Genomic DNA, 22,701 nt, shown 5'->3' on the forward strand with positions numbered 1-22,701 from the left:
AGAAACCAGCCATATTCTGTCTGTTTCAGCTGATGCAAGCTTTTCTGCTGTCTTGCATTCTGTTATCCTGGACCTATCAGATCCTCTCTCGGCGCTTTCATAAGTCTCTCTTGAGTATTAAAATCCTGCATGTCGGTGCCACCACACTATCTCCATGCATGTGCAAGACTGTCAAAGCAGAATGTATACAGCTGATAAGGACACTGATTACGATCGTGATGATAACGGAGATAGAGCTCCTCAAAGGATCATTATTCACTGCTAGACTTAACAGTCACTTCTCTGCCCTCCTTCTCTCTTCAGCAGGAATGAAAGTCAAGCAGTCTGCCTATCGTGAGCTGTTAGAATCTACAGTACTTAGAGAATTTTAAAGTGCCAGAAGAATAAATAGGTGTTGCGTGGCGTAATGAATAATAAATCGCGGTGGCTCATACGTGGAGAAGTAGACCTTGAGAACAGAGGAGCGTCAAATTCCTGCTGTGACAGCTGGCATCCCGCTCCAGCGCTCAGCCTGCGTCGGTGGAGTCGACGGCGCGCCATCCCTCACCGCAGCACACACACCTAATCCATCCTCTTAAAGGGGGAGCAGCTAGCATCGCACGGCGACATACTCGGCTGCCGCTCGGGCCCGCTAACACAGGTGGCGGGACCGGCTATACATTAAATAAAGCAGAGACAAACAGAAGGCCGCCAGACGTAACAACATGGAGATAAATTGGTGAAGTTCTGCCTCTGTTACAGTAACACAGACCTGAACTGAATACATTGAAGCTGCTAGCTCCAGACTGTTTGTTCAAAGGGGGTAAAAAAGAGAAGAGTCAGACCCCACCGGATCGCACTTCTCCGACTGTTGTCCTTTCTTCAACATTTCTTGAATGTGTTTTTTGTGTTTTACCTCCCTTCACATCCCGGTAGGTTGATAGTGAGGAGCTGCTGTCATTTCACATAAAAAACAAGCTCCAGTGATGTTCTCATGAAAACTTTTCTTCTTTTTTTTTGTTTTTTTTGGTGCTGATCTGCAGCTGCCCTGTTTGTTTTTGCATCTTTCCCTCCCCTTCCCTGTTGTGTTAGTATGACTGAGTGATCTGTGGCCGAGTACTCATCCATGAAGAGATGTTCCTCCTCTTTCCAGCTGTCGACTCGCTACGCTCTTTTACCACTCGCATGTTAAATTCATAAAGCCTCTTACAGGCTGGGATTCAGAGTTTTAGGCCAAAAACACTAGCGCACACACACAGTTAATTTCTGATATCTCATTCAATCATAATGTAGACAAGCGGAGCCTTCGTAGTTCATCCATCCAGTAAACCCTGGCTGATAGCACTCTCATATTATTGATGAAATTGTGTCCCTTTACAAAAAAGGAGCATGCTGCATAATAATTTGACAAGCTGTTACAAATTGACTTAGTTATTCGCCTCCTGATATTAATAATATGATAATGAGTGTGAGTTGCACCAGTTGAAAGTATCTTTTGGGAGTGTTAATTGGCAGATTTTGAAATGATTCAGACTTGGCATGTTTGTGTATGATAGAGGTGCCAATGCAGCACCAAAGTTTCTCCAAAACTTTTTTTTTTTAACCATTCTGTAGGCAAAAAGATCTAGACTGAAATATATCAAAAACTTTTGGGTGGATTGCCATTAAACTACATATGTTATCAGTCCCCAGAAGAATAATCCCAAATGTCGCCCTCTCCTTGACTTTCTCTTGTTCAGAGGAACCCAAATTATTTTCTATAAAGGGCCATAAATGAATCTGGATGGAGGGTCGCGGGCCAAAAATAAATGTTTATGTTGTGTGAAATTACATTTGATTAAAATGTGATACAATTTACACCCACTATTCTTTAATCTGCTTTCTAGTAATTATTTTATTATGCAAAAATGATTGTCAAAACCATAAAGTATCTATCCGAGCTTGTCGAATACTGTGGCGAGCCAAAGCAAAGAAAGTGTGGGCCAAGTTTGGCACCACTGCTGTGGTGCTATCTGCGGATCAAATCTTCCACTTCTCCTTGATAAATATCTCTACGTTTTATAAATGGACCCCCCCCCCCTTCCTGCCCCCCCTCACCCACTCTACTCCCCATGATGAATTGTAATAACGTTAATGTTTGTTTACAAGATAACACAATCACTTTCCAGGTTTTGGGGAGAATTACGCTTCATGTACAAAGTTAGGCCGAGTCTTTTGTGTCTCCAAAGGAAGCTGTGTGACATCTGATAATCGTCCTCAACTAATGTCACTTGAGTTCGTGTTGGTTGGAAGGTTTGAAAAGGAAAACCTTTTGTCAGTGACCAGATGTTTAAGGCTAGGGCTCCATGTTCCATCAGCTGCTGCAAACATATACAGACAAAAATGTACGTTCAATATTTAGTGAAACTGAACATCAGCATTTCTTAATTTGCATTGCAAGCGTGTTGGACTATATTCAGCAAGAATAGATCCATAGCCTCTTTGGGTGACTCCTGTGTTTAAATAGGATGACAGAAGTGAATGTGATCGGCTACAGTAGTCACAGAAATATATCCTGTAGTCTTCTTTTATATTTATAAACAGCTTACCATAACAAGGTTTTTAATATTCGGTGCTATGGACACATTGTGGTCGGTACCGAAAATGTTTTTACTGTACGAGGTCCCGTCCTTAAAGTGACCGTTCATTCTGCTCTGCATCGTGTTCATGTGCAGGTGAAAAGTATCCAAGACGCCATCCGTGATAAGAAGCAGAGGTTTAACTTCATGGGGGAGGAGGTGAATCTTTGTCCCTCCGTGGGCATCTTCATCACGATGAATCCTGGCTACGCTGGCAGGACAGAGCTCCCTGAGAACCTCAAGGCTCTCTTCAGGTGGGTCAAAGGACATCCATGCATGTGCAGCTTTAATTCAACACTCTGTGCATGATTTCTCAATAAAAAAAAAAAAAATGTTCAGCCAGGTTCTTTAATCCATCAGGTGATAATTAACCCATCAATTAGTCATGCAACAAGAAACACTGCAAGAAAAGAAAAGACAAGTTTTTACAAACATCTGTGATAGTTTACAGACCGCTGTGACCTTTAGGTCAAGGATAGGATAAGCAGCTAAAGAAATTAAAAGTTGAATATGAGTTTTTTTACTTATTCACAACATCAAATTCAATTAAAATGCATTTTTCAAAATAATTTGAACCGTCTATTCACCCAAATTACAACAAGCGTTACAACTGTGAAACGTTAAGCTTGTTAAAAATCTCTGTTATGGCTCCTTTATTCAAATAGTCCAGTGAGGTTTACTTTGCAAGGACAGAAGTAGCAGACACGTCTTATTATACAGTTGTACATATTTTATTTAGATTTACATTGTTTAATAAGGACAATGAGCCTTAACTGCTGGCAGAATTTGCAAGAATAAAGTGATGTGATGTTCGATTCTTTACCTGACATAAATATTTCATGTATTCCAGCTCTGCAGACACCAAGAAATTGTTAACAAGCACTGAAAAGACTGTCTGACACTAGTACAGGAATGTTCTGGCATACCCCGAAGGCCTGCAGTTGTATTCTTTAGCATACAGGTAGAAACATAGTATGTGCAGGAAATGTAGATGGCAGCACATTTGAATAAGGACTGGTGTCTCTGGCAGGAAGCTCATCAAAATAAAAGTCTGTGAAGCTACAGCGAGTACCATGAAAAGAAGAGAACAGAGTCAAAGTTTAGGGGCTCCTTGAGGCTGCGTTTTAGGATACATGTCTGTGGGCTAACATGTTCACAACAATGCTATCACACTGATGTAGTACACAATGTTGACCAGATTAACACAATTAACTCTAAATGTAGGTATTTTGTCAATGAGTCACTGGTGGGGAACGACATAGAACAAACATTCACTGCTGTGTGGTGTTTTCAATGTTTACTAAATGAACTGGAATTACTGCCTCACAGTTGAAGGCCTCTGCCGACCAGTCAAGTTGCTGTTTACATCCATTTCTGTCCACACTCATGTAATTTATCTAATGAAATTTTAAAATAATTTCTTATGGGATTACAAATGATTGGCCAATAAAAAAGACTAATAAAACACAAAGTTGTAGCCATGACAGTCGACAATGCTTCCAATATAGATGCTGTTGCAAAATTCTAAAACGTGGGTGCTTCACACACATTTTCAACCTGACAGCACATCAATGCAATCAGCATTGTTTCAAGATGGATATCTAAGATTTAGTGTCACCAATTCAGTATCTGACCAAATATATACTGATAAATATAGTTAGAGTCTCTCCCCTTTGTTCCTGAGTAATGGTGTTGAATAATGGGCAGAAAAAACAGAATATCCTGATGTCACTGTGCAATTGACCTTTAACATTTTGGATATGAAATGTTATTTGATCCTATTTGATATTTGTGTTGAATTTTGTCATAATTTATGTATGAATTTATGAGTTATGGCCACAAACATGTTTTGAGAGGTCACAGTGACCTTTGACCCCCAAATTCCGATCAGTTCATCCTTGAGTCCAAGTGAACATTTGTGCAACATTATAAGAAATTACCTCGAGGCGTCCTTGAGATGTTGCCTTCATGAGAATGGGACAAACGGACAAAACATTAAAGTGTGTCTTAGAACTTTTTCTTTACTCTGAAGTTATTTCTGTTTGACTTGATTTCTATCAAGACAAACAGGAATAATCGTTTCAGGAAGACATGTTTCTTTTGAATTGGGTGTGACCACCTAAACTAAGATCTTTTCTCTTGCATTTCATAGGAATGGAAGTAGAAATCTCAGAGACAGATATGTCTAAACTTCAAAGCAACACTGTGTTGTTGTTGTTTTGGGTTTTTTTGAACCACCTCTCTGACTTTTGGATAGTCCTGTGTAATCTCCAGTAACCCAAACACAACTCTCCTTTACCTATGATTCATGTTATTCAAAAATAAGTGTCACATTGTACCATTTACAGTATATGTTATAAAATCAACTAAGACATTGTATGTAACATAACTGAAAGCAGCATAATGTGAGGATTACATTTATTTATCCATTTGGTTTTTGTCCAAAGTGACAAGCAAATGAGGTCAAATTCACGCCACGTTTGATCTGACAATAAGTGCCACCATAATCACAACAACCACTGTGCTGCAGAGTGAGCCAGCATGTTAGGTAAATAGGTACTCTCTGAAAAGATACTCCTACCTAATGGAAGATAGCTGAACACATTTGGGTAATAAAGCAGAGTGTGCTGGAGAAGAGCTGTGTGACTTGTGTAATTGTGATGGTATTGCTATTTAATTGTGATAGATTGTGACTTGTATTGGAGCTTACACTTCTCTGCTTTTTGGGGAGCGAATGTGTGTGTTCTCAAAATGAGGTAAAATGACCACACAAATTGCTCTGCATATTTAAATTAGTGATGCATTGCAGGTGAGAAAACATTTATTCATCCAGGAAAGCGATTATAAACTAAAAGTGTCTTCTTTTCCATCGGTCCACAGACCTTGTGCCATGGTGGTGCCGGACTTCGAGCTGATCTGTGAAATCATGCTGGTGGCCGAAGGCTTCATTAACGCCCGGGTCCTCGCCCGAAAGTTTATCACTCTCTACACACTGTGCAAGGAGCTGTTGTCCAAACAGGTACTTTCCTGCTTTTCTTCATTGTTGCAAATCTGAGTGGGTTAGAAAAAGTCAGATCCATTTCCACTTCAAAGCCGAGCAACTGACACAATATTCTTTTTATAATTGAGGCTTTTGATAAAGGAATGACTCCGAGGCACCACACAAGCGCTAACTTTGTAACTGACAGAAATATTACATGCATATAAATAAGAAGCTGTAGGGAGTTTGGATGTTCTTCCATCGAAATGTTTCTTTAATCCTTTTTTTTAGTCGGGTGCTGTTTTACGTGTCATGTCATTGTTTTAATTATTTAAAAAGCAGTAAAATCACTCACACTGCAGCTCCTCAGCTCAGGTGAGTGACTTTATGCGCCCTCAGTTCTGGATGAATTTCCCATGACCACAGGCCCATTTAAGTGTCATAGCACACTGCTTTAATTTTTATGGCTGTTTTATGAAGCTCTAGTTCTTCAGACATTTTTTTAAATATCACCTTAATGATACTTTTTTAGCTTCCTCAAAGTTGTTTGCCCCGAGTTTCATTGCAAGTTTGCCAACATTAGCAACTTAGCGGTAATGAAATCAAATGGTAGTGAACAGACTGCTTCTGTAAGCGATATTCCCAGAGACTGAAAGTGCAAATCAATGGAATATGTAGATTCACAGACCAACTTTCTCCACTTCAACAACTAGTTCATAATTGTGGATTTAATATAACAGAAGTTCTGCTGCATGGGCGTGTGCAGAGCGACTGTGCCGGTAAGAAGACAACAGAGCATGCAGAAGGAATACAGTGAGATATATTTTATTATTTTAAAAAACTAGAGGGAGCTGAAATAAGGTTCTAATAAACCCGAGTCAGGAAAGTTTTGGGCGATGATGTTGTGACAGTATGGTTATTGAGCCAGGACAGTGACTTTAAATGTCTGTATTTATACAGTTTTGAAGCCTTCACTGTATACGTTTATATTATATTCAGTTGGCACATATTTCCAAATGAATTTGTTTACTTAAAAATGACAGTCTACAAACAGGAGGGACTGGTGCTAGCTACGGTGGAAGCTATCACTTAGGGGCTCATTCCTCATTCTTGCCTCAGTGCCCTTTTGCAGAGTTCACCCATCCATGCTGTACATGGCGGTTTCATTATTTCCCCAGGCATCCACATACCAACCAGGATTCTAGAGCTGACTCTGGGGTCTGGCAATATGTTTGTGTTTTCATATTGTCCTACTGTGTTGTCATTATCAGCTATTGTCGACAGAATTTCTGTGATGTCACCACACAGCTGCTGTCACTGACCTGTTTTTTGGTTCATTTTAAAAGACAATGTCATGTTTTAGCGTGATGGGTTAATACGTGGAAACAGCTTGGCTCCGGTCATAATGGACACACACACACACACACACACACACACACACACACACACACACACACACACACACACACACACACACACACACACACACACACACACACACACACACACACACACACACACACTGGTTTGAATCAAGCTGTAGTGTCATGATTTGGAGAAGAGATTGTTTTACGTTAAGGAGCAGAGTCCCTTGTGCTGATTAACAGTACTTTCAAAACATAAATGGTCAATTGATTGCCAGTTGCCAAAAGCCAAGGACAAATGTTTAGATAATATACAAAAAATGAAACAGAAACAGATCTAATAACTCAAACTCCCCAAAATGTCTACTGTTTGTTTGGGTGTTTACCCTTTTTAAGCCTTTCAATTTGAGAATTTTTCAATTAACAAGCATTGAACCAGTCAGATTACTTAACAGATTTACATAACTCACAACCAACTAAATAAACAAGTCACACACACACACACACACACACACACACACACACACACACACACACACACACACACACACACACACACACACACACACACACACACACACACACACACACACACACACACACAGGAAAAAAGAAAGGAAAAACTGCAACTGTGAAGGGAGTGTACAGTATAAGTGCTGAACGGCGTGTCTGAAGATCCCAAAATGTTCAATAGTGCAATCATTAGTTTAAACTTTGGCCACCAACAACTTGAGACATGGTTTTAGCCTTCACCCTTTTAAAGTAAGAGAGTGTGGATTATCAGCCTCTTGGCTTTGTCCAGTTCATACTTAAAGTGCTGCAAATTCCTGAACATATTTATGGTTAATTAAAATACAGTGAATCTGGGGTTGTTGGGGCCACCGGGGCACTTGCCTTGGTTGGAAATGTACGCTCCACTGTTTGCGATAATGTAGAAATATCCTGAGATACAGAAGGAATATATTTTTTAAAATAGATCATTGATGTAAGAAATTAGACTTTAAAGGACATAAAGCTTGATAATAAAATCACTCAACTCTTCCAGAAATTCTACTGTAATTCACATCATTAATATTTCAGAGATGTTATGCAGTTCTTGAAATGAAAAAGTAAGTAAAACAATATAGTATTTTTTAAATTATTCTTTTTATATATATTTTTAATGTATTTCATATATATATTTGATGGTTTTTGTGTGTTTTATGAATATTCTGACGTAGGCCCAATTGCATTTCCCATCCCATGGCCCAACCCCTCTTTTAGGCGGTGGTAGTGGTAGTGGCCCTTCAGAGCGGAGCTAGGAGGGGGGCCTAAAATCTTAAACTAAAGAAATGGGACTCCACTATTTGCATCAATAGTATCCCAAATTCGCCTAAATGATTATATTAATTAGTTTGTAAGTTTCAGGAATTTGATTTTTAAATTCATGGAAATAAACAAGATGATGACAAAATAGTGTATCTCAGAGAATCTGATATTAATACTCACAAAAAAAAGACTTCATTCAATCTGTTTCAACCAGAAATAGCTTTATTATCCCATAGCTGGACTTCCAGATTACAAAAATGTTCTTGAAAAAAATATTTGTATTTATTTTAGGGACCATTTTTTACGTTATGTATGTATTTATGTTACTTGGGTATGCACAAAACAGAGGGGTAGGGGCTTACTCTCCACCGTTATGTGGATGGAATTCACAGTCCATGACATCCACATTTAAAGGAAGCTATATAGTATATGGGTACAATTATGATGACTGAACACAACAATGATGATACTGATGTGATGAGACCATGTGCTGTCCTCTGCTCCTCTGCGTACTGTAGGACCACTATGACTGGGGCCTCCGAGCCATCAAGTCAGTTCTGGTGGTGGCGGGCTCTCTAAAGAGAGGAGACCCCGGCCGGGCTGAAGATCAGGTTCTAATGCGAGCTCTGAGAGACTTCAACATCCCGAAAATCGTGACGGACGACATGCCCGTATTCATGGGACTGATAGGAGACTTGTTTCCTGCCCTGGAGGTCCCCAGGAAGAGAGACCTGGACTTCGAGAAGCATGTGAGGGACTCCATTCTGGACTTGAAGTTACAGGCTGAGGACAATTTTGTACTGAAGGTATGGAGAGAGAGAGAGAGAGAGAGAGAGAGAGAGAGAGAGAGAGAGAGAGAGAGAGAGAGAGAGAGAGAGAGAGAGAGAGAGAGAGAGAGAGAGAGAGAGAGAGAGAGAGAGAGAGAGAGAGAGAGAGAGAGAGAGAGAGAGAGAGAGAGAGAGAGAGAGAGAGAGAGAGAGAGAGAGAGAGAGAGAGAGAGAGAGAGAGAGAGAGAGAGAGAGAGAGAGAGAGAGAGAGAGAGAGAGAGAGAGAGAGAGAGAGAGAGAGAGAGAGAGAGAGGACAATCCTCAGACTTGTCTGCTGCAGTTTATTGAATTTTATTTTGATTACAACAGAAAAATGAAGATCCCACATGAGGAGAAGTTAGTGAGTGAGTCGTGGAGTGAGGCAAACATAATCACAAGTTGTCTGCGAAGCACTGGCAGAGTCCCCAAATGGGGAATTCCATCTCCAACAATTTAGACAGATACTATGGTTGTAGAGCATTCATTTAGATTTATCTTAGTTCTTTCCAAAAGATATTTTCCTCACATCATAATGTTCTGCCGGGAAATTCACATTAGTGTCAAACAAGTCTGCAGCATCTGGATGAATTGGGCAAATATTTCTGAGAGCCAACGGTTGGCTGCGATGAGAGTTCAGGTGTCCAAGCTGATGACCTAATTCTAGTTATTATATTACATACAGATAAACACACTAACACGCGCACACACTCACACATGCACAATAGAAGTCGTTATATGTCAGAGACAGATGCACGCAGGACCAGGGGAAATAAGTGCAATCTGCCTCAGGTCAAATAGACACGGGAAGCACATAATAACACTCCATCAATGGAGGCTGGCGCTGCACCATGCCACTTAACCCTGACATTGTGAGAGACAGCCACAGAAATAAACAAAGAGGAGGGGAAACAGAGCGAGAGGACGAAAGAGAATGGTGGAGCGGTCAATAACAACCATCCACCCCCAGAGCCTGAACTTTTACTGTCTTTGTTTGTGCAGCCAACCTTTTGATTTCAGACAACGAGTTGAGTGTGTGTGTGTGTGGGGGGGGGCATACCTTTAGCGTTAGCCTGTGCTAGCATTAGTTCTCCCCACATCAAAGCAGTAATCAGCCGGGGCCTTTGAGCGTGTAAAGCCGCCTGAGCCACAGCTGAATAGATGGGGAGAAGGAGCCGCGAGGAGCCCGGTCGATGGCATTGATTGGGCCCACCATCTGTATGTTGGAGCGGAAGTAGGGAGGAAATATCCCTTTCTTCCTCGTTCTCTCTGGTACTCTTTGTTACACACTACGTGTTGTCACCTGACATACATGCATCGAAAATGTTACACCACAAATCAAGGACCATCTCGGAGCGTGGTAGTTGTGAAACAAACAAAAAAACTAAAATTGTCAGTGCTGAAGTAAATGGTCTAAAATAGGCAAACATTTTTCACTCGCATTTGTTAGATTTAGTTATTCACTTCATAATTAATACAAATTTTTAATCAATGACACTCTGGGCAAATGTTACAAGACGGTCCTTAACAAACAAACAAAAAATGCTAGCAATGATAATCATGATAACAACAAAGACAGAGCAAGTACAATTGAAATAAAATGGCACAGCCCTTAGATAATACCAGACACAACATGGCATGATGATACGGTGATATACATAAATAAATAGTATGTACATGGATCTAGTTTCTAGTTTATATCCCCTGTTCAGTCACCCGTCTACAACCTTTATCCACTCAAAGCCAGACTCTATTTAACTCCCACACATTCCAGTGTTTTTTTTTCTTTTCTGAGTCTTTCCATCAATATAGTATTTATGATAGATATGATAGATGTAGATTATATATCTTTATATTTATGATAGTGTAACATACTGGGGAAAAGTCCAACTGAACTAACTGAGGATGAGAAGTAGGTATTTAGGATCTTAAACTTGACAATGAACAAGTAAAAAAAAAAAAAAAGTGGGCAAAAGGCCACATCCTGAGATAATTAGCTGCAAAGTGAAATAAATAATTTATCAAGAAATTCATTAATAAAGTGCAAAAGGTTGAGACGATGATTTATTCATCAAACCAATATTTGCATCTAAACTTTTTGGGCGCTCGTTGAGACCAAGTTGAGACCAATCACACGTCTTCCTAATGGACCAATTTAAACATAGAATATGCATAAAACTCATGCACAGTGTGCTGCAAACAATATATTCATGTTTTACCTATTTATTTTTATTGATTATTATGAATTACTTTTTCAATATTCTTTTCACATTTCTTCAAATGTATTATTTTTTATGTTTATATGGGGATTTCTCTACAATTAGATACTAAATATGAATCTATGAACTGAGTTGGGGGGATGAGATGTTTTTAACTAAATACAGTATAACGATTTAAACTGATTATTAATTCAGTTTTAGTATTGCACCTCCATAAAAGTTTTAGGATTGAAAAATAGGATAGTCAATATTGAGAAATCCTAACCTGTATGTATTAATAAGGATTTCATGATGAAACACCAAAATATTTCTGATTAGATTAAATGTTCCAATCTTTTAAACTCCTCACATTCAAAACAAGCTTTGTGTTTAACAGCTGTAGTTTCAAGTTCAAGATAATGTAATTCTGATGACATCACGAGGGCTATTTTGAGATGTTCATTACTAAATTTAAAAAAGGAGACATTATAGCATTGTGAATCAAGTGAATTACAGTGAGTCGTTCTCCCCGTGGTTTCTGTGCCAGCGTCCGGGCCTCCCGTCTCCCCGTCCGCGCCCACTGACCTCCCCTGGTGGAGGCTGCAGCTGGTGAGCCCTCGTGGGATGGATGTCACATTCAAAAACACCCCTCGAGTCCAGGCCTCGCTCCAGCCCAGACGATCTTCTGTCCCCCGCAACCTTCACCAAAGGGACGCACTTCTGGCGGCCTGCTCTAAGAGCTGTCTGACTGACTTTGGGATGCGTACAGAGGCCAGTGTGGCGTTACCATCCGCCGACATCCAGAACCTTAACCTCAGTGCAGCAGCCTCGCCCTGGTTTCCCTCTCTGTGCTCCTCAGAGGAGATTTAAACCAGGGGGTCTCCGAGCTGCTGTCAAAGCTAGAATATGACTTTTTTTCTCTCCAGAATTTTCCGCCACTGAATCAGAATTTATGTCTGAAGGGACATTTGCATTTGTAAAACAGCCAAGAGGAATGTCCTTTCTCTGAACTGAATGACCTAAAGTCTCTGTTACAGGCTTTTCTACAGATAGAGAGCCAAGAGGAGGAGAAGACCGGTTCTCTCTCAGACCATTTGAATAACGATATGCTTAAAGGTTATGATGAAATTTTGCCCAGTGATGCCATAAAAAACAGCAACAACAAAAAAACCCTGAATTTAACCACTTTACTTTGCTATTTTATACTCGCAACATGCTTTGTCAATCAGTCTGCAACTAGATTTCCGCTACCATGCTGTCTTCATTTATTTCACCTCGTTTGTGTTTTAAATGGTGTGATAATAGTATAATTGGTATAAAAAAATACAACTGTAGTTTTTTAAAAGTATGAACACTTTTTATAAGTTTAAACACTGACTTGTGACAGTGAAACTGGCTTCGCCCTGTTTCTCTTGATTGACTGTGTGCTGTCTCGAAGCAACAGACAATCACATTACTGTCTCTGACCTGTACATTTTGACTACAAAGATGAGGCCTTTGGAATAGAAAGTGACATTATAAAATATGAATAATTTTTTTTTTTTAACATTCCTTTTTTAAAACGTATATTTGATTATTTATGTTCCATATAATAGTGTTTTATTTATCCATCACAATTCATTTTACAATGTCTTTATCATAGATTTAATGTGAACACGTTTTTTGTCTCCACGTAAGAAGACAACTATTGACTATTGTTCTCCATGACAACTAAACTTATCTTCACGCACAAAATAGATATAGTGGCCCTTTAATTATGTAAAAATAGAATACTGTAGTTGCAGATGTCTGTCCTTCCAGAGGACCAGTGCTGTCATTTATTGTAGTCTGTAAATACTGTATTAAGCTGCTGTGCTGCACTGCAATGCATCACACTCGCCTGTCATCCTGCATCACATTATATTCACCATAGACCAAATTACTAAGGATGAGATACTGCAGAAGGAGTGACACAGTGTGCTCAAAATACTACTGCTTTGAATTCTGCCGTAAGTGTCCTTGCCGTGATACACAAAGAATACTTTAAAATGTTTCCTTCTGTCTGTGTGTTAGGTGGTGCAGCTGGAGGAGCTGCTGGCAGTGCGTCACTCCGTGTTTGTGATCGGTAACGCAGGCACCGGGAAGAGTCAAGTGATGAGGTCACTGCAGAGGACCTATCAGAACATGAAACGTCGGCCTGTGTGGGCGGACCTAAACCCAAAGGCTGTGACCAATGACGAGCTCTTCGGCATCATCAACCCGGCAACCAGAGAGTGGAAAGATGGTGATTACTGAGTCCTTCAGACACAGTTTTACATCACTACTAAGTGTTTAATGACGTGTCTCAAATGTCCAAATGGGGAACTGCTCTTCCTACAGGCCTGTTTTCTAATATCATGCGTGAAATGGCCAACATCAGCCACAATGGGCCCAAGTGGATCGTTCTGGATGGAGACATTGACCCAATGTGGATTGAGTCACTCAACACAGTCATGGATGACAACAAGGTGTGAACGAATGGAGAGAATGTGTGACTGCATGTGAGTGTGTTTGTGTGAAAGTGTAAACGTGTTGACTGAGTCTTTTATTCAGTATGAAAATGACATTGTCACTCTCTGTTGTTCACTAAATGAGCATTCAGATCTGAAAGGGAACTGTGGTAACTCATTTCTGATGAGAAGCAGTTGTAAAATATGTGTACTCTGAATGAGAGAATAAGAGATTGTATGTTGAAAAGAGCTGAGGATAGCAGATGACATGATCCAGGCTTCAACTGTGTAAAAGGCACAAAAATAACACTTTCTTTTTCATTGATATCTATGCATGCTGTGTGTAAATGTTCTTTCTCCTTCTGTTAGGTGCTGACTCTGGCCAGTAATGAGCGGATACCACTTAAACCCACCATGAGGCTGGTGTTTGAGATCAGCCACCTTCGCACGGCTACACCTGCTACTGTATCCAGAGCAGGTTGTTCTTTCTTTCATTTCTTTATCTCTTCCTTTTACCTACTATTGTGGGTGTTTTATGGGCAGAAATATGTGTCACTAGAAACTGAATTTGAATCATTTATATTTGAATATCTCAACTTGAAATTAAAATTTTAGTTTGAAACTGAATTTCAATAAACTTGAAACTGAATGTTTCATTCTGAATTTGAATGAATTTGCTTTGAAAAAAAAAATTCTAATTCAGTTTCAGTTCAGATTCAGTTCGTGTCTCACATCTGGGTCTTCAGTTTTTACTGATATTTCTGCCCATAGTATTTGTCCAAATATGTCCATTACCGGCCTGTCAATCAAACAGACATGCCCCAAAAACACATCTTTTTTAAGCTTATTTTCTAATGAATGACGGGATTATTTTCAGATGAACGGCCAGAAAGCTAATAATGAGTGACTTCAGGTAACAAAACAGAGAACATGAGGAGAAATTTTATTGACTTAGAATTTTTTGAGTCTTTTGAACAAAGCCTCTAACGGTACCCGGTGGTATCGCAGCTTAAGGCACTTCAACATCGGCCTAATTTTTCAGACCTGGAAGCTACAGTACGTCCACTTTTATATACAGTCTATGTGATAAACCCACAGAGCATCAATATTCAACTCTAGTTCCTCTCAGCTAAATGGAGAGATTTGACTTCTTTTCAGTTCATTATTTTGGTTTTACAGATCACAACTTTATTGTTTTGGCTTGGTCTCAAACCTCTCAACAGTGACATTTAAAGCAAGACGCAGTGAAAAACCTGCTGAACTCTCCAACACCAAAAGCAGACAAGGTTCGAGTAGCTGCTGAACAGTGGCGCGTTACTCCGATAAAGACACGGATATTTATCTTAAAAGACGGTGGAAGCCAAAAGATTGGATCGTCGTAATGTTGCTCATCTGCTGGATGCTTGAACACGCAACTACATTCTGTTGCACTTGATGGTGACAGGGTACATAAGCACTGTATGGTGGGTGGAAGGTTCGGAGGGATCGGCAGCTCATCACAAAGTGGAACAAAGTCTGATCTTGTTTGTTCTTTCAGGCATTTTGTACATAAACCCAGCAGATCTGGGATGGAACCCTCCGGTCTCTAGCTGGATCGACAAGAGAGAAGTCCAATCAGAGAAGGCCAACCTGACCATACTGTTCGACAAATACCTTCCCTCTTGCCTGGACGCCCTCAGATCAAGGTAACGCAGCTTCTGTGCCACCATGACAGGCGTCGCTTGCCGTCATGGTGTTGACGCAGGATGTAGTGGTGTGAGATAACCCAGGGAGGATCTGTGTGAAGTGGGTGTGTTGGACCGGGGATAACAGGGCCTGACTCAGAGGAGCTGGATGCCGTCCTGCATTCTGTACAGGACTACTCGCCTCCTCCAACACCTTCATCACCACTGCTATTGCCGCAGACAACAGAAGACAGGAAGCAGAGGAGGGAGACGGAGAGGAGGAATATTTTGTCCTGTTTGACACCAAAACTCCCCAAAATGTACCACTCTACCACCGCACATAAATGTGTCATCTGCTTTCTTGGAAGTAAACATAATTTAATTTGTTTATTTAAAGAAAGCTGTGTTTGTTCTGTTAAATCTGTAAAAAAAAAAAATGTGTCAGCACAGTTGTTATTTTCCTTATTAAATGAGGAACACAAATCAGCGGTGATGCTTGAATCCTGTGATGTGATGTGTCTTTCTTTGCCCAGGTTTAAGAAGATTATCCCTATCCCTGAGCAGAGTCTGGTGCAGATGCTGTGCTACCTACTGGAGTGTCTTCTGACACCAGAAAACACCCCGTCAGACTGTGCCAAAGAACTTTATGAGCTCTATTTTGTCTTCACTGCGGTCTGGGCCTTTGGGGGAGCCATGTTCCAGGACCAGGTACTGTGTGGCCTTCTGGGCATGTGAGATGCTTACTAAGTGGTTGCATAAAGCAAGAAAAGAATGGGACATCACTGAAACAGCTGAATGATTTTTTTTTTCTACTTTTATTTTCTCTCCTCATAACTCCTTCCTGAAATAATGTCTTGCTCTTGCGTTATGGACATTCCTGGGCATTATTCAAACCCTGATGGCTTTTAGGCAACTCAACCTTGCATCTCTATTTATGAAAAGTCATTTGAATGTTATTTTCACTTGAAGAAATGGCAAGTTCTTTAAAAGGAAGATATCTCCATCTGAAAATGAAGCGGACTCCATTCCCACTCAGCAACATACAGGCTGGCTGAATTTAAATCAGCAGGAGAGCCACAGCGAGCAGTTGCTAAGCAATCCCGTTAGTGCCGTACAGTAAGCGCGTCCATCTAAGTTATGGGATAAAACTGCTCTCCCTTTGGTACAAATGTACTCCACTTTATTTTCCCATCACAGATGCATTTAAATGTTAAGTGGTTTTATTGACTGGAGAGTTGGTAGTGAATAGAGGAGACAGGTACCAAGAGGTGGGGAGGCAGAGAGGAAGGTGAGGAACTGACAGCCAGCAAGTGATGAGGCTACTTCGCTCTCTGAACCACATAGATGGATAGATAGGTCTGCCATCTCTCATTTTCCACCCTTCAACTGCTGTAGCTGTATCTCTATATTGTCGCCGTGTATTTGTCCTCTGGTTTGTATTCACACCAGTGTAAATCAAACGCATAGATCCATAGCCTCTGTATGGAGGGGGGAGAAAGCAGAGAGGAAGTCATTTTAAAATATTGACCGCTTGCCTACCCTCTGTGTCTCTGTGTGTATGCTCTGTGTGAATGTAGCTGGTGGACTACAGAGTGGAGTTCAGCAAGTGGTGGGTGGGCGAGTTCAAAACCATCAAGTTCCCATCCCAGGGCACAGTGTTTGATTACTACATCGACCCTGAGAGCAAGAAGTTTGAACCCTGGTCCAAGATGATGCCCAAGTTTGAGATGGATGCAGATTTACCACTTCAGGTATGATGAATGATGCATATTGGGTTTTGTCTGCTTTACAATATTCTTAAAATGTTTTACAGCATTAGAAATTTAAGTTTGCAAAAACAGTTTGTCAAATAATCTATTAGCTAATTGATAGAAGTTTATTGTTTGCTGTACTAATTAAAATGTCTTCACACATAGTGGGTCAAACGGGTATGTGGCATGTGAAAGGGGTCACTAATGATACAAATGTGAATTATTCAGCTTTGCAGTTACCCTCTGCTCCACAGAGCAATTTATCATCTTTCAGCTTATTGTTTTGGTTTCACTGTATAAACCTTGGTTTTCAATGAAAAAGCTCTCTTAAAGCCACCAAACAGTAGACAGACAAGCTTAGCCACTTAGAACAGCAAAAGACCCAAGCATGTACCTCAAAGGTTGGTGATGGCTTTACCAGAATTAGAAGCATTACTTTTGTCAGGTGTCTAAAATGCAACTCCAAATAAATGCTAATGTTGCTCTATATCTGCTGGACGAGCGGATAGGCAGTAGATGACCTTTATGTTAGCCATAGAAACATTATAAGGTTTGTATTTTTTAAGATGTTGTGGAGTCATGCTCAGATGTGGGCATACAAATTTTAAAATTTAAGAAAAGGAAAAGACACTTCAGTGCCACGTTAAGTCCTATACAGACAGGCTGAAACAGTAGAATGATTATTCAGTGATTTTTGCTCATCAGTGATGTTGGTCAAAATTGCTGTAGAGAAATGAGACATCTATGTTTGATACAGTGTTTTCATTTGCTACATCTGTAAAAAAAAAGTACTGCTCAGTCACGATAATAATCGTAAAACTAAAGGATCTCTATTTTTAATAATGGTTTGTCTCGTGTTTTATAATTGAGAGGGATTATAGTTATCACCATGTATAATTGTCATTATAGTATTTTATTAGGCAAAAATGGTTCAAACTTCTCACATTTTTGCAACCTTATACACTTTGGTGTATTCATTTCTGAAAAGAGTATCTACATTCAGGTTTTTGTTCGTTTGCATCCTGTGTTTCGACATGCGTTTCCTATGTACAGGCATGTCTGGTGCACACAACAGAGACCATTCGAGTCCGTTACTTCATGGACCGCCTCCTGGAGCGCCGGAGGCCTGTCATGTTGGTTGGGAATGCTGGCACTGGGAAGACTGTTCTGGTTGGGGAAAAGCTCGGATCATTGGACACAGAGAAATACATGGTCACAAATGTCCCCTTTAACTATTACACCACGTCTGCTATGCTCCAAGGTAGGAACGGCGCATATCATCATGCTTTATACAACTGCCACAGAACACTAAATTTTCTGGAAGGTGTCTCATTAACTTGTGTGTCCGGATTCCATGAATTGATTGAAAGTCAAAAATAATGCTGCCTCCATGGAAGCTGTGGTAGGAGTGTCTCAGGGCAGGTGGCACTTTACACATCGATCATGAAAAAATAAAAAAAAATGTTATTTCTATGACTCCTAGATTAAACTCATCCTTGAATTTTAAAATAGCGTTATGTATGAGGATGTTGTCTGGTATTAATCCTGTCTCAAAGCAGCAGAACTGAATTTGAATCTCCAAGATGCTGATCTGGAACCAGGCTAACTGTAAAGTCCCAACATTTTTAAATAAAACTTGGTTTGACAATACATCAGCCAAAAGATATTTAGAAATTCATAAAGATGTTCAGTATTGCTGATTTTTTTTTTTTGGGCCATGGTATAATGCCAACAAAACTCCAAAATTACTGATAATACAATCTAACAATACACGTTATACTTGATTTAGCAGACACATTTATTTTTTTGTACTGTGACACCTCAGACTGCATTATTACCTATGTTGGTGGTTACCAAGTTCCTTTGTTTATGAACCCTCAAACTGATGAATCGCCAGGACCTTTGCTTCTGATAGGACAGACCTGCCTCTGAACAACTATCTTACCTCAGCGATAATGTTTTGACTTTGAATTTCATAAGAAAAGTTGAATGGGAGTTTATTGGAGCCAGACGTTTTTGCGGTCAGCCCCTACTGGCCCTTAGTGGTATTGCACTTTAGGGCACCTCCTCTTTGGGTTCACTTTTCAAACCTGGCGGGTATGTCCATTTTTATGTACAGTGTATGGTTTGTTTATGTGTCTTTGGGTGTGTGTGTGTGGGGGGGGAGGCATAGAAAACGTATCATGTTTGATCAGGTGTAGACGGTAGTGTTGCTCCTGCTTTTGTTTAAGTTCACAGCATCATGTAAGTTCACATTTATTCTTAGCCTTGCAAGTTTAAGGCTCTTTAGCCTCCAGCTTCAATGGCTGCTGATTCTGTATCACCTTTCTGCTACTTAAATGTTAAAGTAGCTCCAAAACTAACAAAATAAGAAACTAACTTGGCTGGCTCTGGAGATACAGTCACTACAGTGGACATTTTCTCAGAACAGCACTTCAATATGAAGCAACACCATCTGCTTCTGCCTTTAAAAAGTCATCTTTAAGACTGTGCTCAAACTTTGATTAGATCAGCATTTCTAAATGGCTTAAAATACAACTATATCCACCTCGAAGCAACTGAAGTTACTCACCACTGGGCACAATAGGCTATAACGCTGGTTGCAATCATTTCTAGCCTGAGTTCCCCTAGCTGCCCTAACTAAGCAGTCATCTAATTAACTCAACCGCAAGACTTTATACAAAAGTTGTTGCAGGTAGATTAAAAACAGAATTCAATGACTCTAAAAACTGTGTGGATACTTCCTTTACAATTTTTCTTTATATATGGCATTTAACAAAAATGCTGACACGGAACTTTGAAAGCACACAAAGTTATTTTCTCTTCATAGCAATTACTTAGAGAAACACTCAACTGCTGAAGAAACACTCACTAAACGTTTTCTTTAGAGATCCCTAAGATCCCGGACAAGCCCCCAGCCTTGTAACACACAGGCCACACACAAAAAAGCAAAGTCCAAGTTAGTTTATTTAAGTAATAAGAAAATAGCATAGCGTGTGAAGATATGGATGCTGTCAGTCGTGTGGCATGTGTAGATGCCGGGTGGGCCATCACAACAAAGATATTATTATGACCTCTTGTACATGTCTATAAGCTGTTAACAGTTCAACTGATGTGTTGACTTCAGAAGTCCCTTCTCAAACGGTTTTAAGTAAGTAGAACACAAATACAAGTCAAAGAAAAAATATTTTAGTACCCATAGTTCAGCATCATTACCTTATGAATCCTTCTACTTAAATTAAACGTCCCCACACTGGCTCCCGGCTCCCCAGCTCTGAACTACACCATAAATCCTGCCATTCAGTTGCACCCTGCTCTGTGCTGATTCTTTATTTACCACATTTCCGCTCTCTGCCCCTTCATTCATCTCCTACACAGCCATGTTGGAAAAGCCCCTTGAGAAGAAAGCGGGGCGCAACTATGGACCTCCAGGCAGCAGAAGACTGATCTACTTCATAGACGACATGAATATGCCTGAGGTGGATCCATATGGCACGGTCCAACCCCACACACTGATACGCCAACACATGGACTACAACCACTGGTAATGCTTTGCCATTTAGCATATAGCTGTATGTATGAGCCAGTATAAGTACATTTCTGTTCTGTTGAAAGAGAAACATTATGCATAGAGTGGGACTTGTAGGTGATTTTCAGGAAATACCACATCAGCTTGGGGACTGTTTTTCACTTTAATTGCTCAAATGATGGACAGTTTCAGACAAATTCTTCATGTATTAATATAAAAAAGGATCATTCAGATAATGGAGTGCCAGCAGCTGATAGGTGTAATACCCTAATAATTCAGAAGAACAGCCTCTCTACTGAAAAGCCCTTCATTTTAGTATTCAGAGAGATCCCCGCCTCAGTATCAATATGTTACAACTTTTAGGAGTACCAAAAGTCAAATGTGGGAGCATGGGTGTGTGATTCCCCGTAAAAGGATTTTGTTGCTTCTCTCTCTGACACAGTGAGGCCATTCTGAACATGGTTACACTGCGTCAGACACAGGCTGACTGGTTTAGACACGGTCAGCCCATTAGAGATATGCTAGGAGGATTTCAGGTATGAAATTGAGAGGAGGGAGGATGCCAGTGAGCCACGCCAGCTTAAGTGGAAACTGAGGCGTCCATATCAGCAAAAGCGTGGGGAAGGTGTATGTGTGTGTGTGTGCGCGCATCAGGGCATGAGTGGGTGTTTGTGTGCAAGCAAGCCTGTTAAATAATGATTTTTTTTTTCTCTGCATATGTGTCTGTGTGTACTCCCAGGTATGACCGTAATAAGCTGCTTTTGAAGGAAATGCACAATGTTCAATACGTGTCCTGCATGAACCCCACAGCCGGCAGCTTCACCATTAATCCACGACTGCAGGTACACATATACACCATGTCCTCACAGCACATTGTGTTCCATTGTTTATGCAACTCACAGCTGAGGTTACATGTGCACTACTTTATTTTGCACTTTATCATATATTGTATTTTCTATATATATGCCTCCCATGATTTATTTAAGACACATTATGTAATGCTATACAATTAATTATTTTTTGTTTTGTATCTTTTATTTTTGGCAAATCTATGGGCCACCACATTTTTTTAAATGCATTTTCTATTTGTTTCTGCATTTTTTTATTTGGACATTAAGGACATGTGAATTACAACATGACTCAGTATTATGATTCAGCATTTATAAAAGTACACCTGACGGCAGTGCGCATTCATTTGTTGTTCATTTATTTGGGTTGGCAATTTGTTTTCAGAAAAACTGAAATGCTGATCATTTTCAGAAGTAGGAAAAGCTTGTTTCTGCAACGATATGGTACTAAAAATTTAAGGTGACAATGCAGCATGCCAAAAAGGATGTTACAGTGTGTATTTGTCCCACAACAAAATATTTAATTTAATGCTACAGCACCAAATTGTAACCATCTCCCGAGCCATTTCAGCGCACTTCATATAGTGAGGTCAAGACATTGCAGTATTATAGAGAGAAACTTGAAAATCCCCATACATGTGGTGCTGAGGGGATATTTGTAAAAGATGGCACTAGTTTGCATTTGTTTTCTTTGAGAGAACAAGCATTAGGCTCCTACCAGTGCACAGCAGAGATATGATACAGAAACTTGTCATGAGCGATAGCCAAGAAGTGAATGTGGGCAAAGTATTTTCAAAGATAAAGAATTGAATGAGTGACACAGAGCGAGACGGTGACAGAGTACAGGGCATTCTGACAGACATAGTGGAAGATTTTAATGAGCGCAGTCAGGAAGACAGGGCATTCCTCCTCCTAGTCAGTGAATTATTTTGTGGCTTGCATCCTATTGATGGTATGGCACATCAAGCTAACATCGCCTTGCGGAAATGGGAAAGGTTGGTGTTTGAAAATGAAAGGGCAGGCAGCAAGCGAGGCGCACTGTCAGGTTTGAGGCGGCAAGAAACAAGGATCAGACAGGCTGACAGGAGGTCAGGGATGTTGCCATGGAGCAAAATCACACACTTGAGAAGTTTAAATGTGGGGACCTGTGGAAATAGTTGACGGAGGAGATGACCACCTGCAGGGTTTAAA

At 40.2% G+C, this 22,701-nt stretch overlaps 1 protein-coding gene across 1 annotated transcript in view; it reads left to right on the top strand.

The window, feature by feature from the left end:
* Nucleotides 1-22,701, top strand: part of dnah9 (dynein, axonemal, heavy chain 9) — a 155,282-nt gene that overhangs the window by 47,221 nt on the left and 85,360 nt on the right. Inside the window, 12 exon segments of the mRNA XM_069708821.1 lie at nucleotides 2,694-2,851; nucleotides 5,478-5,616; nucleotides 8,768-9,055; nucleotides 13,303-13,513; nucleotides 13,609-13,736; nucleotides 14,088-14,196; nucleotides 15,256-15,403; nucleotides 15,916-16,090; nucleotides 16,960-17,133; nucleotides 18,187-18,394; nucleotides 20,512-20,677; nucleotides 21,402-21,504. Of these exon segments, the coding sequence (XP_069564922.1) occupies nucleotides 2,694-2,851; nucleotides 5,478-5,616; nucleotides 8,768-9,055; nucleotides 13,303-13,513; nucleotides 13,609-13,736; nucleotides 14,088-14,196; nucleotides 15,256-15,403; nucleotides 15,916-16,090; nucleotides 16,960-17,133; nucleotides 18,187-18,394; nucleotides 20,512-20,677; nucleotides 21,402-21,504 (2,007 nt within the window).

Source organism: Brachyistius frenatus, unplaced genomic scaffold, assembly GCF_029030835.1.
Source record: "Brachyistius frenatus isolate BFR_SWC_R1_liver_20210118 unplaced genomic scaffold, ASM2903083v1 Contig_78, whole genome shotgun sequence".
NCBI classification, from domain to species: Eukaryota; Metazoa; Chordata; class Actinopteri; family Embiotocidae; genus Brachyistius; species Brachyistius frenatus.